The sequence below is a fragment of the Bos indicus genome, chromosome 14 (genome assembly GCF_029378745.1).
Source record: "Bos indicus isolate NIAB-ARS_2022 breed Sahiwal x Tharparkar chromosome 14, NIAB-ARS_B.indTharparkar_mat_pri_1.0, whole genome shotgun sequence".
Taxonomy (NCBI): domain Eukaryota; kingdom Metazoa; phylum Chordata; class Mammalia; order Artiodactyla; family Bovidae; genus Bos; species Bos indicus.
This window is the reverse complement of record NC_091773.1, coordinates 74,866,598-74,884,159: the sequence shown is the minus strand read 5'-3', so window position 1 is coordinate 74,884,159 and position 17,562 is coordinate 74,866,598. Positions and strand designations below refer to the sequence as shown.

At 38.6% G+C, this 17,562-nt stretch overlaps 1 protein-coding gene across 1 annotated transcript in view; it reads right to left on the bottom strand.

Annotated features, from left to right (window-relative positions):
- The window catches only part of MMP16 (matrix metallopeptidase 16), a 407,510-nt gene that overhangs the window by 199,678 nt on the left and 190,270 nt on the right, over positions 1 to 17,562 (bottom strand). Inside the window, exon 2 of the mRNA XM_019973934.2 lies at positions 12,322 to 12,470. Within this exon, the coding sequence (XP_019829493.1) occupies positions 12,322 to 12,470 (149 nt within the window). The remainder of the gene's footprint in view (positions 1 to 12,321; positions 12,471 to 17,562) is intronic.

The window sequence follows — 17,562 nt, the reverse complement described above, 5'->3', positions numbered from 1 at the left end:
AGATGCCAGTTCTACCTCATCCCCAACACATATAATCCTGGGCACCCCTGTGTCCCAAAGTCGCAAGAGCCATGCTGCCAAGGGTTCCCCTTGCTTTTGCCGAAATTTCAGACCCAAGTCAACCAACTCTGCCGGAGTATATGGTCGATATGTCATGAGCTCAGTCACATTGGAGGACCCTTGAGGACGCCGCCCTCCCCTCCCCGGGCCACATGCTTCTCATGCTTCCCTTTCTGCTGTACAGCAGGCCTCACAGCCAAGCGGGAACCTGTGGTCTCACAGAGTTCGTTATCACACTCCCTTACTGCCTCGCCCTCAGGGATGCTGGGTTCTTCAGGGCCACGGGTTCTTGCTCTAAGGCCAATATACGTTGTTCAAGTTCTTCTGAGTGTCTCTGCACATCGTGTACCAGCGTGGCATCACAGAGCGCACTACCAATATTCACCTTCAGGGCAGTCAGGAAAATCCACCCCACAGTGTCAGCGGCAGTCTGTGCCATCTTGTTCAGCAAATGGGAACTCATGGCCTGTAACGCCATTTCCTTGCTGTCTGGGGACCCATCCATGCGTCCCTGTTTTCCACCAGAGCGCATGCAGAGAGAATGACAGCCACACAGTGCCACATGCTATCTGGTGGCCACTGGCGTCCTCCATCCAGTGGAGCCTCGGGCTCCTCTACCTGCTGGGTATCCTGCTGTCTACACCAGTTGTATCTCTGATCCTGCTCATGACGTCAATTGTCTTGGTGTTTACACTGTTCGCTGAACCCAGGGTAGGCAAGGTGTGAGCTAACAGGCTGGAAGGAGACTCAAGGAGCCATAGGAATTGCAGACAGGTTCATTCTCTCCTGGCTGGCATAGCAGTCATAATACAACCTCTCTCCTGGCTGAAGCAGCAGCAACAGCAGCCACAAGATAACCATGACAGAGCCATAAAGTAGCCATGATGTAACCTCATATAACCATGATGCCACTCCAATGTAGCCCCGGTGCCATAGCAGCCATGGCTTTCCTAGTGAACTTCTTACAGGCATAGTGCACAAAACACCTCGTGACCAAGCAAGTACCTCATGAGCAAGCGAGTACCTCCTGACGTGCATGCACAGTGCTATAATTGATCTCAGCTGTTACATACATGGGGCCAGAACAAGAGGCTGTGGGGCAAGAGTGCCTGACCATGCCATCTAGGCTAATTTTGCTCTTTGCCTACAAGAACCAAATCCCTTTCTGCCTTTGTATACAGTGACTTCTGTCTGGAATGCTTTTTCCGCCTTGTTGACACTGACAATCGTGATCTTCCTGTATTGTTTAACTTGCACAGGTACAGCTGACCATCTCACACAGCACGTACTACGGTGCATAACCAACGTGTGCATGTCTGTCTCTGTCTTTCGCCAGCCTGTGCATCCAGCCAGAGAGCACTGTATGGGGCCCAGACCCAGTGACGTTTCCAATGAGGAACATGAAGCAAATGAATGGTCTTCATGTAATTTTTTTTTTTGCACATAACGACCTGCCCCCTACTATCCTATGTGTTTCTTAAAGACTTTGTAGCTCATAGTTCTGTGCCTTGAACAAATGCTTCTATAGATGAATATTATGTGGAAACTTTCATATACGATTAAATCATAAAGTATATGACAAGTGTAAGAAATAAACACAAGAACAGGTATAATGCAATATAAACTAATAATTTAACTTAAAGAACACTTATGGGCATTGGTCAAGATAATTCTACGTTAACCTCACCAATACATGTATCTAAATATTCTAGCACAGAGATATTAGCAGGTATTAACTATTAAAATCTTGATTCCGGCTTGTGTTTCTTCCAGTCCAGCGTTTCTCATGATGTACTCTGCATAGAAGTTAAATAAACAAGGTGACAATATACAGCCTTGACAAACTCCTTTTCCTATTTGGAACCAGTCTGTTGTCCCATGTCCAGTTCTAACTGTTGCTTCCTGACCTGCATACAAATTTCTCAAGAGGCAGATCAGGTGGTCTGGTATTCCCATCTCTTGAAGAATTTTCCACAGGTTATTGTGATCCACACAGTCAAAGGCTTTGGCATAATCAATAAAGCAGAAATAGATGTTTTTCTGGAACTCACTTGCTTTTTCCATGATCCAGTGGATGTTGGCAATTTGATCTCTGGTTCCTCTGCCTTTTCTAAAACCAGCTTGAACATCAGGAAGTTCACGGTTCACATATTGCTGAAGCCTGGCTTGGAGAATTTTGAGCATTACTTTACTAACGTGTGAGATGAGTGCAATTGTGTGGTAGCTTGAGCATTCTTTGGCATTGCCTTTCTTTGGGATTGGAATGAAAACTGACCTTTTGCAGTCCTGTGGCCACTGGTGAGTTTTCCAAATTAGCTGGCATATTGAGTGCAGCACTTTCACAGCATCATCTTTCAGGATTTGGAATAGCTCAACTGGAATTCCATCACCTGCACTAGCTTTGATCGTAGTGATGCTTTCTAAGGCCCACTTGACTTCATATTCCAGGATGTCTGGCTCTAGGTCAGTGATCACACCATCGTGATTATCTGGGTCGTGAAGATCTTTTTTGTACAGTTCTTCTGTGTATTCTTGCCATCTCTTCTTAGTATCTTCTGCTTCTGTTAGGTCCATACCATTTCTGTCCTTTATCGAGCCCATCTTTGCATGAAATGTTCCTTTGGTATCCCTGATTTTCTTGAAGAAATCTCTGGTCTTTCCCATTCTGTTGTTTTCCTCTATTTCTTTGCATTGATCACTGAAGAAGGCTTTCTTATCTCTTCTTGCTATTCTTTGGAACTCTGCATTCAGATGTTTATATCTTCCTTTTCTTCTTTGCTTTTCGCTTCTCTTCTTTTCACAGCTATTTGTAAGGCCTCCCCAGACAGCCATTTTGCTTTTTTGCATTTCTTTTCTATGGGGATGGTCTTGATCCCTGTCTCCTGTACATTGTCACGAACCTCATTCCATAGTTCATCAGGCACTCTATCTATCAGATCTAGGCGCTTAAATCTATTTCTCACTTCCACTGTATAATCATAAGGGATATGATTTAGGTCATACTTGAATGGTCTAGTGGTTTTCCCTACTTTCTTCAATTTAAGTCTGAATTTAGCAATAAGGAGTTCATGGTCTGAGCCACAGTCAGCTCCTGGTCTTGTTTCTGCTGACTGTATAGAGCTTCTTCATCTTTGGCTAGAAAGAATATAATCAATCTGATTTTGGTGTTGACCATATGGTGATGTCCATGTATAGAGTCTTCTCTTGTGTTGTTGGAAGAGGGTGTTTGCTATGACCAGTGCATTTTCTTGGCAAAACTATTAGTCTTTGCCCTGCTTTATTCTGTATTCCAAGGCCAAATTTGCCTGTTACTCCAGGTGTTTCTTGACTTCCTACTTTTGCATTCCAGTCCCCTATAATGAAAAGGACACCTTTTTTGGGTGTTAGTTCTAAAAGGTCTTGTAGGTCTTCATAGAACCATTCAACTTCAGCTTCTTCAGCGTTACTGGTTGGGGCATAGACTTGGATTACTGTGATATTGAATGGTTTGCCTTGGAAACGAACAGAGATCATTCTGTCGTTTTTGAGATTGCATCCAAGTACTGCATTTCGGACTCTTTTGTTGACCATGATGGCCACTCCATTTCTTCTGAGGGATTCCTGCCCGCAGTAGTAGATATAATGGTCATCTGAGTTAAATTCACCCATTCCAGTCCATTTCAGTTCGCTGATTCCTAGAATGTTGACATTCACTCTTGCCATCTCTTGTTTTTTGCCATCTCTTGTGTTTCTTGGACTGGAAGAAACACAAGCTGGAATTAAGACTGCCAGGAGAAATATCAATAACCTCAGATATTTAGATGACACAACCCTTATGGCAGAAAGTGAAGAGGAACTAAAAAGCCTCTTGATGAAAGTGAAAGAGGAGAGGGAAAAAGTTGGCTTAAAGCTCAACATTCAGAAAACGAAGATCATGGCATCCGGTCTCACCAGTTCATGGGAAATAGATGGGGAAAAAGTGGAAACGGTGTCAGACTTTATTTTTATGGGCTCCAAAATCACTACAGTTGGTGACTGCAGCCATGAAATTAAAAGACGCTTACTCCTTGGAAGGAAAGTTATGACCAACCTAGATAGCATATTCAAAAGCAGAGACATTACTTTGCCAACAAAGTTTTGTCTAGTCAAGGCTATGGTTTTTCCTGTGATCATGTATGGATGTGAGAGTTGGACTGTGAAGAAGGCTGAGTGCTGAAGAATTGATGCTTTTGAACAGTGGTCTTGGAGAAGACTCTTGAGAGTCCCTTGGACTGCAAGGAGATCCAACCAGTCCATTGTGAAGGAGATCAGCCCTGGGATTTCTTTGGAAGGGATGATGCTGAAGCTGAAACTCCAGTACTTTGGCCACCTCATGCAAAGAGTTGACTCATTGGAAAAGACTCTGATGCTGGGAGGGATTGGGGGCAGGAGGAGAAGGGGACAACAGAGGATGAGATGGCTGGATTGCACCACTGACTCGATGGACGTGAGTCTGAGTGAACTCTGGGAGTTGGTGATGGACAGGGAGGCCTGGCGTGCTGCAATTCATGGGGTCGCAAAGAGTCGGACACGACTGAGCGACTGATCTGATCTGATCTGATCTGAACTATTAAAATATGTCAAGTCTTCAAAATATGATCAGAGCACGTGGTGGCACTAAATATGCCATGCAGTGTTTGAGCTAAATCTGTCCTCAGGATTTTTACATGATTCCAACCGTTTATTCATTAATTATATAAGCATTTGTTTCTCTCACAGTTTTTAAGTTCTCCATGACATAAAGAGTGGTCAGTGTTTATTAGAACTTATCAATGAATTAAATGCTGTCTAACACTAAAAGCAAAATTAGCATATTAATGTTGCTATTCAGGTAAAGTCTGGTGATCCACTTCTAGTTATCATCCACCAAAATGTTAGTTGTATTCACATACAATTTGATAAATCCCGTATTTACCTATAGAGAAGAATCTAAAACTGGATGCAAAAAGTAAAATTGACTGATTGTCTCACCTAAGATAATGGCTTCATCATATGAAAAGAGAAGGTGTTGAAGTGCATTTATGTGTGTGTGTGTGTGTTATTTTCAAGTAGCACTTTTTTGTGAAAGTGTCATTACTAAAGCACTTCTCTTTTTCATTGTGACAATACAGATGCACCTGTGTTTCTCTATTGACTTACTTGCTAAGAATTTTAATTTGACATTCCAAAACAAACAAAGACATGCGGAATGAGCACTGGGCTGAGGATGCGAGCCTCCAAGAGAGACATTCTGTAAAATCAAGGTATAAGTAATGGCATCACCCAATTTTCATAAATATAATGCTGTTATTAAGTGTTGATTTAACTGTTTAGAACCCAGAACACTTTTAAACTAGTTCAGCAGATCACTAATATCTTCATTTAAATTAATTCACCTTAAAAATTAAAACAATTAAAATCAACTTTCTTGTGAAAAGTTATATTATATAAGTTGAAAGCAAGAATTCTAGAGCCAAACTACCAGGGTTTCCCTTCCCTTCCACTGATTCACAAGCCCTGTGCTATTAGTCACTCTACTATATCTTTCTGTGCTTTAGCTTCCTCTTTGAAATGAAACAATTGTACTATTACGAATTAATATGAGAATTAAACTATTTAAATCATATGAAATACTTAAGAACAGTTCCTGGCACATAGTAATGTTATTATTATTAACTAATAATTATAACACTTAATTCAGTTCAGTCACTCTAGTCGTGTCCGACTCTTTGCGACCCCATGAACCGCAGCACACCAGGCCTCCCTGTCCATCACCAACTCCCAGAGTTTACCCAAACTCATGTCCATTGAGTCGGTGATGCCATCCAACCATCTCATCCTCTGTCGTCCCCTTCTCCTCCAGCCCTCAATCTTTCCCAGCATCAGGGTCTTTTCAAATGAGTCAGCTCTTTGCATCAGGTGGCCAAAGTATTGGAACACCCAGGACTGATATCCTTTAGGATGGACTGGTTGGATCTCCTTGCAGTCCAAGGGACTCTCAAGAGTCTTCTCCAACACCACAGTTTAAAAGCATCAATTCTTCTGTGCTCACCTTTCTTTATAGTCCAACTTTCACATCCGTACACGACTACTGGAAAAACCAAAGCCTTGACTAGATGGACCTTTATTGACAAAGTAACGTCTCTGCTTTTCAATTTGCTGTCTAGGTTGGTCATAACTTTCCTTCCAAGGAGTAAGCGTCTTTTAATTTCATGGCTGCAGTCACCATATGCAGTGATTTTGGAGCCCCCCCAAAATAAAGTCAGCCTCTGTTTCCACTGTTTCCCTATCTATTTGCTATGAAGTGATGGGACCAAATGCCTTACTACTATTTTACAAATATCAGGAAGTAGTTGTACTTCTACTACAGGAAGTAGTAGAAGCAGCAGTATACAGATTTCAATTTACGTTGACTTGTATGTTGACCTAAAGCACTCTGTTATTCAAGACAGCGATGATTCTAGTATTTTGATAACAAACAACAACAGGTACATTATCCTCTGCTTTATGTAAATAATGTAACCATAAGCTTCTAAACAAGTTTGCAGTAATGCTAAGAGTCACTATACATTAAAAAGTATTCATTATCTTCAGTTAAAAATGACGAGTTGGGCATTATGTCAAACATTTGGGGCTACCCGTTGTATGATTCCAAGAGGTTCCTTCAAGTTGTAGTCCATCCCCCAGATGCCCATAGTGGAGCTGCAGGAAGGCACCTCCTCAATAGACTAAGATGAGAATGCTGCCCTTTGGAGTTGAAGTTGTGCCACACAGTGGCTTTGTGCACATATATCTAACTTTACCAAGAGAAAAAGATGTCAAATATATATTTTGTGCATTATGCATTAGTAATCTCTGAAAAATATTCATCAGCATAATATATTAAACAGGTTTCTATCCTCCAAACTTTTCCAAGTTCTAATGAAAGGTAAGAGTAACATTAAAGTTGACCAAGAAACCTTTCTAGAAATTTTAAAAATTGGCTTATTTTTATTGCCTTCAAAATTCTCACATTTTGCTTGTATTCACAGAGCCAAGTTCAACAATCATGAAGGAAATTTTTCAAAAGTTAATTAACTTAGAGCTCAAAATGTAGATAGACTGATAGCTCACTCTAGTCCAGAATCTCTTTTTGTCTATTAACTCGTTAGCTGTCTGCATGGACACACGTGTTATTCATAAAGATGAAACTTCAAAGTCAAACTACTTAAAAACCCACGCAAAGAGAGTAAAAGTATTAAGACTCCATGACTATGTAAAATGATAGAATGCAATTTCAGCATGGATTGTTACCACACATATATTTGATATTACAGAAGCTCAGAGAATTGCTTAAGTTGTGTAATTATAGGGATTATACTCACAAAAATGGTACATAATCTGAGCTGAGTATCCTGAGTAACAAATACCTCAAGACTGGGGGCTTCCCTGATAGTTCAGCTGGCAAAGGATCCTCCTACAATACGGGAGACCTGGGTCCAATCCCTGGCTTGGGAAGATCCCCTGGAGGAGGGCATGGCAACCCATTTCAGTAGTCTTGCCTGGAGAATCCCCACGGACAGAGGAGCCTGGCGGGCTGCAGTTCATGGGGTCGCAAAGAGTCGGACACGACTGAGTGACTAAGAGCAGCATGGGATTTTTCAGAGGGAGAAACAGACAAGAGGCAAATGAAGCTACAGTTTCTAGTTTGAGTGACAATGAGAATGACACAAAGGACAGAGGAGGCATCACAGTCTAGGAAGGGAGAATGATGAGGAGTTAACAAGGCTTTAATGGGTTCATCTAGAAATAACTACCAAGTATAACACTCCATTTAAAGGAAAAGCTGCTTTCTCAATTCCAAAATAATTGAGTTAGAATAAAATTCCTTCAAAGAAAAAAACACCAAAAACAAACAAACAAAAAGCAGAAAAACTGGTTGGTTTTAAATTTAAGGCTGCTTATTTAGTTGATGTTTCATTATAATGCTGTAACAGAAATTTTACTTTAAAGCCTACACGCTGACACAATTCTTTCTCTGGGTCTGGAATCTGATCCACTGTATGCCAGAAAAAGACCCATGTCTTTCCCTACACCTCTGTACTTTTTACATCATCCTGCCAAAGAAGGGTTACAAACTGTTCAGACCCCTTTCCACACGAAGGGTTCAAATGAATCCTGCACACATTTCTCCTCCATTATCTCCTGACAAAGACCTGTTTTTAGCTACTTTAGAAAATCAAACCTATCCACCTTGAGTCTTTTCAGTGATCAGCAGGGGCTCTCAAATGTGGGAGAGACACAAATGACACCTTTTATAGGACCCAGCGGTCTCATTTTAGTATCTAGTGATAAGCGTAACTCAGAGAAGGCAATGGCACGCCACTCCAGTTCTCTTGCCTGGAAAATCCCAGGGACGGTGGAGTCTGGTGGGCTGCTGTCCATGGGGTCACACAGAGTCGGACACGACTGACGAGACTTAGCAGCAGCAGCAGCAGCAATAAGCATAACTAACATAATTTGTTTTCCAGGTCACAATTTATTGTTTTTAAAACTGAGCCATAATTTTCATAAAAAGTTATCAGCTCTGCATTAGGGAATACGAAGGCTTGTCCACAACACTTTTTATAGTGTTGGGATGAAAGAGTTCTGTATCATTCACAGCAACAAAACACAGAACTTGCTGGAGATTTTGCTTAACAACTTAACACTGTATTTATTTTGGATAAGAGGCATGTTATGACTAAAACAAAAATTTGATAGTATACTATTAAGAGAGAATTCCAATAATAATAGGGCAGCAGTACCAAAATTCTATTTTGGTAGAAATAGAAATGCTATTTCAAAATCCTATTTCCAATATTGATAACAGGTTTCTTATTTTCAAAGAATGCATTATACTAATTATTCATTCTTTTTTCACAGATGCAAACCAAAGTTAATATTTAAGTATCTCTTTCAAAATGTTAGGGGAGGTAACGTATTTATTTTTATCAAACTGCTTGTAAACTGTTTAATCTTCAATCATTTGTTATTTGTTTTCTTAATTTGATGAAACAGAAATAGTATGACTAACATCATACTTATACCATCATAGTTATACCATAAGTATAAGTATTAGAAGCAAAATACAATTTTAAAATCATATATTAAATTAACTTAATATGTAAGAATTAATTATATATACCTGAGCCCAGATATTTTATGTATTTAAGAAAAATGTGCCATTTCTCAAAGGAACACAGCATGGTACAGTGGGAAGTTCCCCAAGTAAATGTTAGAAATTCTGGACTCTGAAACTAATTTGGACGTCACTTAGACTTTGACTTTCAGTCTTAAAAAAGTAGAGAGAAAAATGCATTCTTATCTTCCCTATTGTGTAGGGTTGATATATATTGATCATTATAAAAGCTGAAGTATTTTGAGTATCAAGGACTCAATGGACACAAATAATTCTTCCCTGCACTGAAAGAATGAATCATCTCCTCCTTTGCTATCTAGAAACAATAACGCTATTTGACAATGTTAGGGAACTTACAGTGTACTTGTGGCAAAATAATTTGTGACTATGTCTAGCTATACAGTTAACTTGAAGTTTCTTTTATTTCTAATAGAAAAACTAAATTTTCATTGACTTTAACATCAATGAAAAATATGTTCAGACATAACTGTCAATAAACCACAGCATCACATTGTTCAGTTCAGTTGCTCAGTCGTGTCCGACTCTTTGCGACCCCATGAACTGCAGCACGCCAGGCCTCCCTGTCCATCACCAACTCCCAGAGTCCACTCAGACTCATGTCCATAGAGTGGGTGATGCCATCTAACCATCTCATCCTCTGGCGTCCCCTTCTCCTCCTGCGTTCAATCTTTCCCAGCATCAGGGTCTTTTCTAATGAGTCAGCTCTTTGCATCAGGTGGCCAAAGTATTGGAACTTCAGCTTCAATATCAGTCCTTCCAATGAACACCCAGGACTGATCTCCTTTAGGATGAACTGGGTGGATCACATTGTTATTGACAATTATTAATAATAACAAGGCAAATATTTTGATGAATACAGAATATCATGAAAAAATCACAGAATACAAAATAACACTTTATTCTTTTTGTTTATCAGTGTTTCAACAATTACTATATTATTTTACTCTCAATTTTTAAATAATGATTTTTATACCTTGCTCACATGCACATAATTTATTTTCCCCCCACTGAAGAAAAAAACAACCAAATATCCACAAACTTGTCTACCAGTTTTTTTAACTGTTTACCAGTTTTTTAACTGGTAAGTTGCTTTTCAAATGTTGCTCCTTTGGTTAACTTCTGTCTTACTGTCTCTGCTTTTTCTCCTTTTACCCTCTGAAAAAATGGAATCTTTGGAAAATCTTTATATTCATTATTAGAATTCTTTCGTGTTTTCTTTTCCTCTCCCATTGAAAAGGACCTTGGTAACTAAGGCACATTCTTCTTTGTGTTATAACACTGATCATAATGTTTTGCTACAAGATGTATTGTACTACTCAAGCTGTTTTCTATATTTCTCTAATTTGTATCTTTCACTCAGAACATAACATGAAGCAGAGATAATAAAGTTTCAATAAGGAATCAAGTATAAAATCAGTTGTGTTTGCTATATGATAAAAGCTGTATTTGTTCTGCTTTCTTTTAAGACAGATACAATATTTTATACTTTTGTGTTTTTATCATAACTAGTCCTCAGTTGAAACAGTTATAAATACATAACAGTGTGTTCTTAATAAGTATTGGTTTTTAGCATAGAAATATCCTTAAGATATGATCTGCTGAACTGTCATTAAAATGAGTCACCAGTCTGGATGAAACCAGACTTACCAAGATGATTACTTGTCTTATTTTTATGCTTCGTCTTTTAACTTTTCCTCTGCCAAAACTAACATCTTATTTATTTGGGGGATGTTTTTACTGAGACAATGGTATCAATTATTTCTCCAAATCATTTTATAAAATCCAAGAATATCTATACTGAGTCTGTTGCATTGATATGACTGTGCAAGTTAGAACTTATAAGCTCATTAGCATTATAATACTTATTCAAGATTTGTTCGTTCTCTATACGTTCAGGTGTTTATTGGTCTCAGAAACCAGAATATCTACTACATTATTCTTGATGCCATCTTGTTTAGGAATTATCCTACTGTGAATTTCCATAGAAATTGCTTGTGGCAAATGTTGACTTGTGTCTTCCAGATGCTTTTCCTTTCCCCGCTGCCACTGATGCCCCTGGCATGTCTCATGACGACTGTCATAGTCCATACTGAGGAGTTGTGTGATCGACTACCCCCAAAAAAAAAAATCACAGTGGCATTTTGACCTGGTTTATCTTTTCGAATTGGATTCTGTGAATGACTTGCTAAAACACATGTGGATTACTAGATCTACTATGAAATATCTATGTCGTTGGCCCTTTCACACTCTGTTTTCTTAACAAGTTGTAGGAACGGGCTATAAGAGTGGATTTTAAGCGACAACTTAATTGCTGCAATTAAGTTCCTCTGAAGAAGAGACTACGTTTTTTGAATCTCCATATGCCTCTTTCGCAGGTAAAATGCCCAGGAAAAAGTAACTGATTGAATAAATAAATGAACAAATGATTGCTAAAAAAAATAAATAAAATAGAAAATATTATTAAAGAGTAGAAATAATCTTTGTTACTAAAAGATTGAAAGCACAGACTTTTCAGTGAAAACTTTTCCCTTGATTTTGCTAGTGTGAGAACTGTCACTAACAGAAAGCTAGTAAACTATTAGCTGGCTAGCTGACTCTTTCCCCATCGAAAACAGAGCTCTGATTTGCTCTGCTTCTCATTTTCCTTGGTTTCAACATTTCGACTTTGGTCAATTTCAAGCTACTGTGATGACATCATGTGGGGAAAGAGATGTGCACACTCTGCTTCCTCCAGCTGTACAAGCCAGCTCCGGCGCATCACGGATCACCATTCTTATAGTGGCTTCCACTGCACATCTGTTTTGACTCCCACTGTTGGTATTTTCTTTCCTATTTGGAAAATGTATTCCTAAACTCCAGGTAAGTAAACTTAACTTTGTGGTCTTTTTTTTTTTTTTAATGAAATCTCAAGGGAGTTCGGAGTTAAAGTAGAGCTTAATAGATTCTTTGGATCTAAGTTCCAAAGAAATGCACAGGAGACAAACCATTCCACTGGTGGCTGGTGAAGTTCACTTAGAGTTCTTCAGACTACTTAGTTTGGCTCAAGAACTGAGACGGAGAGAATGCAGGTGCCCTTGACTTACTCGATTGTGTTTCGATCCACTTTTCCTGTCATGTTAATGCCGTAGAACTGCTGCATGGCAGCTAAGGCGGACTGCATGGTCTCCGCAGAGCGCAGCACCGACATCCTGGGGTCACTCGGTGGAAGGTAGCCGTACTTCTGTAACCAAACCTGCAATAACAAGCACAGTAACTTTTAGGTCAATCGCACCATTTTACAGTATTTTTATGACTATCAGTTTATGTCTCTAGGTGACTTTAAACTTTATTTCCTCTTTAAGGGCATATCTTATTTAATTGCTTTGTCTTTATTAGCTTTAGACTATTTTTCATAATTCAGTGCTTGTTACAGATCTAACAGATCCAAAACTCTAAATGTAAAGAAAAAGATTAACCATTTGTCACAAAATTATATTATATAAGGTACTATGGTGGAGAAGACTCTTGAGAGTCCCTTGGACTGCAAGGAGATCCAACCAGTCCATTCTGAAGATCAGCCCTGGGATTTCTTTGGAAGGAATGATGCTAAAGCTGAAACTCCAGTACTTTGGCCGCCTCATGCGAAGAGTTGACTCATTAGAAAAGACTCTGATGCTGGGAGAGATTGGGGGCAGGAGGAGAAGGGGACGACAGAGGATGAGATGGCTGGATGGCATCACTGACTCGATGGAAGTGAGTCTGAGTGAACTCCGGGAGTTGGTGATGGACAGGGAGGCCTGGCGTGCTGCGGTTCATGGGGTCTCAAACAGTTGGACATGACTGAGCGACTGAACTGAACTGAACAGTAGATACTGGATAAAATCACAGAGAAGATCATTTCTGCCCTCGAGGAACTCAAGTTCCCAAAAATGAAGATATTTTTTCAACAGTATGACCCCCCACTGAGACGTCTTTGCCGGAAGCGGAAATTAACGTACATGTGCCACATCTAAAGTGTCACTTTCCTGACCAATCAGAGCACTGACCACAACTCCATAGCATCACCACATGTGGCCAATTATTCTATAATGCCATTTGGGGTATGAATTCTATGCAACTGGTCTAGCCAAATGTAACTAGATATCTTCAGGAACAGAGGACAGTGTCTCATGTAAAGGATATCCTTTCACTTATTCACTGTGGTTCACCTCAAACCAAATCAAGCAAGTGACCAAGCTTTTCATATACAGGTGAAATCAGACGATTTTGTTAAGAATATCTGGCCCTTTCCTTAAGGATTTCCTTATTCTAACTCTGCTCTTCTAAGGAAGAGAGGTTTAGGGGGATAGGGAGAGGAAGATGTCGGCGTTGAGCCTAGTCTTGATTATAGCCAAAAATCGGAGTCATTTCAGGTTAGATTTTTTTTAAATAACCAAAACATGGGTTATTTGAGGGGGCTGGGGAGAATCTCTACCACGGAGCAGATGGTTTCTAGCCTTACAATTCTATGCGTTCATTTTAAATGCACAATTATATGTCCAGCCCGTATCTTATCCCATTGTCTCTTATTTCAATCTTCCATAGAGCTCTAAGATTTCTTAAAGTGCAGTGAACTAGCTGTCAAATGCAGAAAGGCCAAGTAATTCTGACTTCGAAACAGAATAAAAGTTTCTCTATTGAATGGAAGATATTCACCAGTATGTGTTTCCCCTCATACCTGAGTCTACTCATCATACAAATAATAATCCTATGAAATTGCGACTTTCCCCCAATACCTGAGACAATTCCATTATGACCTTATAACTAAAACACAAAAATGCTATTTTCTCACTGAACATAAACAGCAGTTATAGAAGTTAAATTTCACCAAAACAGCCTTAACATGTAAAATATAAGGTGGACTCTTTTGTTGTATGTCCAAGAAATCAACCCCCCAAAATACAGTACAACCCCTTGAAAATAAGATAAAACTTTATTATAAAACTAATAAATTAGCAAATGCATCACTGTCAGGAGGTTTATTGTTGAAACTCCATCTAGTAGATTCATCTACCACATAGTGAAAACATGTGAAGACACTCTTCTCATCTAACCTATAGTGAATAGGCTGCCAGGGAAGACACATATTTAGTATCCTAGTCAACTGAAATAGTGCAGTCTGAAACAGACCTTTTTTCCTCCTGAATAAAGGAGAAAGATTTCACTGGCAAGATATTATTTGCTAGGAAATTCAATATGATTGCCATGCAATTTCACCCAAATTAGAAGATTCCATCGTGCTTTTTAACAGTAACATGCACAAATATTCTGAAATTGAACTATTTCCACATAACATTTTGTTTGCATCCATTCCTTATTCGCTATAGAGCTGACGTTGCTAGGTTACACATGGGTGCTAAGCTACTGGCAATCATGTTTATGAGAACTGCAAAAAGAAAATTGTTAATAAGTCCTATGATTTATATATAAATAGAGAAACTATAAAATGTATAAATTTAAGTCCACAGTGAAAAACAGCATGTTCTAAAATATACATATTTGATTTATGACTTAGCCTTTCAAACAAATGAGTTAGAATTACATAAAAAAATGAATGATTATATTTCTCCAAGTTTTATATCATATCATTCATCACAAAAGGCTTTTTTTCCAAATGAATGAGATGTGAACAAATGTTTTTAATTGTAAAATATCAGAAAGGCTAGATCTACCATTTTATGATCCTGACTAACAAACCAAAACCATCACCCAATAAGATGATGGGTCACTTTGAGTTGACCTGACCATTTTTATTATCATTGTTGTATGTTAGTCAAGAAATCTTCTCTGACATCAACAGCTGACCAGAAGTAATTCTCAATTGAAATTTGCAATGCATCTCCCCACAAAAGAGTGGAAAATCAAGCATGATTATACTTGGTATCATATTATAGTATGAAACCAGCAAGCTCTCAATAATATTTCTTATTGAAGCAAAACATGCTGTAGACAACCCTACTCCAGGTCAAGTTAAAAAGCAAGTGACTAAATCTACAATTACTTTCAAGTATATACTTTATCTTGTGTGCTTATCTACATACATAATATTCAAAATGGAAAATATAGATGAAAAGAAGTACATGCTTAATTTTTTTTAATCACCAAGGGAGTAACTTCTCTTAAGTTCACTTTTGCTTTACATTATTTCAATTAAGCTGTTGAAACCACAGCATTCTGAGAGTCTGATCATTTTTGGTATGATAGGGAAAAGGTCTGTATAAAATAGTCCTAAACAGTAAGAAGCTAATGTTCTCTGGATAAGAATAATTTGGTCAACATGGTGATGCAAAACTAGCCAAATAAATGCTGAACTGTACACTCAGCATCAAGGGTAGGAAAGCTCTCTGGCCAAAATTTACAGTGCTTTGTCAACACTGATACTTGTCACCAACGAATTAAGATCAGGTTCAAATAGTGAAGATCAGGAATAAACACTGACGTGAACTCATCATATAAGCATAGGAGTTTCTGGTATAAGTAAACTCATTTTCCTCTTATAGAATAAGACCTGCTTGTAGTACAAATAAAGCAAGATAGGTGGCTCAGCACGTCATCATTCTGCAATAGTGAATGGGAAACTGGGATACAATTAAGTGACATAGGAAACAACCTTCATTCATAACTTTTTTGCTTTCTACTAAATTATAATCTCTTATTTGATTAAGAAAAACCAAATCTACAAAGCAAAACTTGAAGGTATGCCCTGTGCTACCAAGACTATTCTATAGACATCCGTCCTCATATATTGGTATTTGAAATATATTCCTATTTTCAATATTAAAAACATATTGCTTCTCCTGGTTGATTGAAAATCAATTTGATCTATAATTGTTTGTGCCTCGATGCCTTTTTCAGTGTTTTCAAATGCACATACTGGATAATCGAGGAAAATTTTCTTCGTGGGTGTGCATTTGGGGGAAATGATAGTGAACTTGTACGGTTGATGTGTATAAAGTCACCAGCATAATTTTTGTTCAGCAAGTCATATTAAACTTTATGATTACTGACTTGTCTGAGCTCTTGAAATTTCTCCTAACGAAATTAGGATCTGTCCTTGGAATGAGCAAGACTGAAAATGCAAGTGAGATTTAAGTAGTCAGAATTGTGAGGAAAGACAAACTACAGAAGATTCAGAATCATATACTGCTTGACTATTCCCCAAATCCCAAAACAAAAAGGGAGGATGTAAAACGTGGCAGTCAGTTTTTATTTTATTTTGCTCAAGGGATTGGCATGTGTATTCGAGAGCATAGAAAAAGTGTTGAGACAAAGGTTTCTCTGAGGGAAAACTTGACTCCTTTTACAGTCTGGGATTCAGCCTATCTCATTACCACCAGAACAACCAACTACAGAACTTCAACTGGTTCAACACAATTTAAGCTTGAATTACATTCTCCCTGTATTACTAATATATTCAAATACCTTGCTGTCTTGGAGACAAAACCAATTTCCTCACTTAGTGATTATCTAAATGGAGGTACAACCAGAAGAAGTCTGTTTTTTTGCAGAGCAAGAAGATATATCAGGCAATAAAAGGCAAAACCTTTACTGTTAAGTCAATAGATTTTGCCATTACTAGATTGTGATATAAAGAAGGAGGAGCAGGCACTCAATGTTTCAGTAAACTCTTTAAGAAAGAATGTCTTTGTTGCTAATATATAGTGTAATCATATAGTGAAAATCTATATTAGTTGATTCAGCTATGCATATCCATATAGCAAGGTGGTACCTTGGTGAAATATGGCTTTAAGTAGTAATAACAACAGAAAGGACACATGAATGGTTCTTATGCCTAATGGAAAATGTAAGAGAGCACTTCTAGAATATATACCCTTATTTCATCTCTGAGGCCAGTAATGAAATCTAGAGAAATAAATCTTGATCCAGCTGTTGAGACTAATACATTTTATTATTGTTGTTTGAAGTCACATTCCAATTTTTGCAACCCCATAGACCGTAGCATGCCAGCCTCCTCTGTCCTCCACCACCTCCAGGACTTTGCTCAAATTCATGTCCATTGAGTTGGTGATGCTATCTAACCATCTCATCCTCTGTGCCCCCTCTCCTTTTGCCTTCAATTTTTCTTAGCTTCAGACTTTTTTCCAATGAGATGGCTCTTCGCAACATGTGGCCAAGGTATTGGAACTTCAGCTTCAGCATCAGTCCTTCCAATGCATATTCAGGGTTGATTGCCCGTAGAACTCACTGGTTGGATCTCTTGAGGTCCAAAGGACACTCAAGAGTCTTCACCACCACAATTCCAAAGCATCAATTCTTTGATGCTAATCCTTTTTAATAGTCGAGCT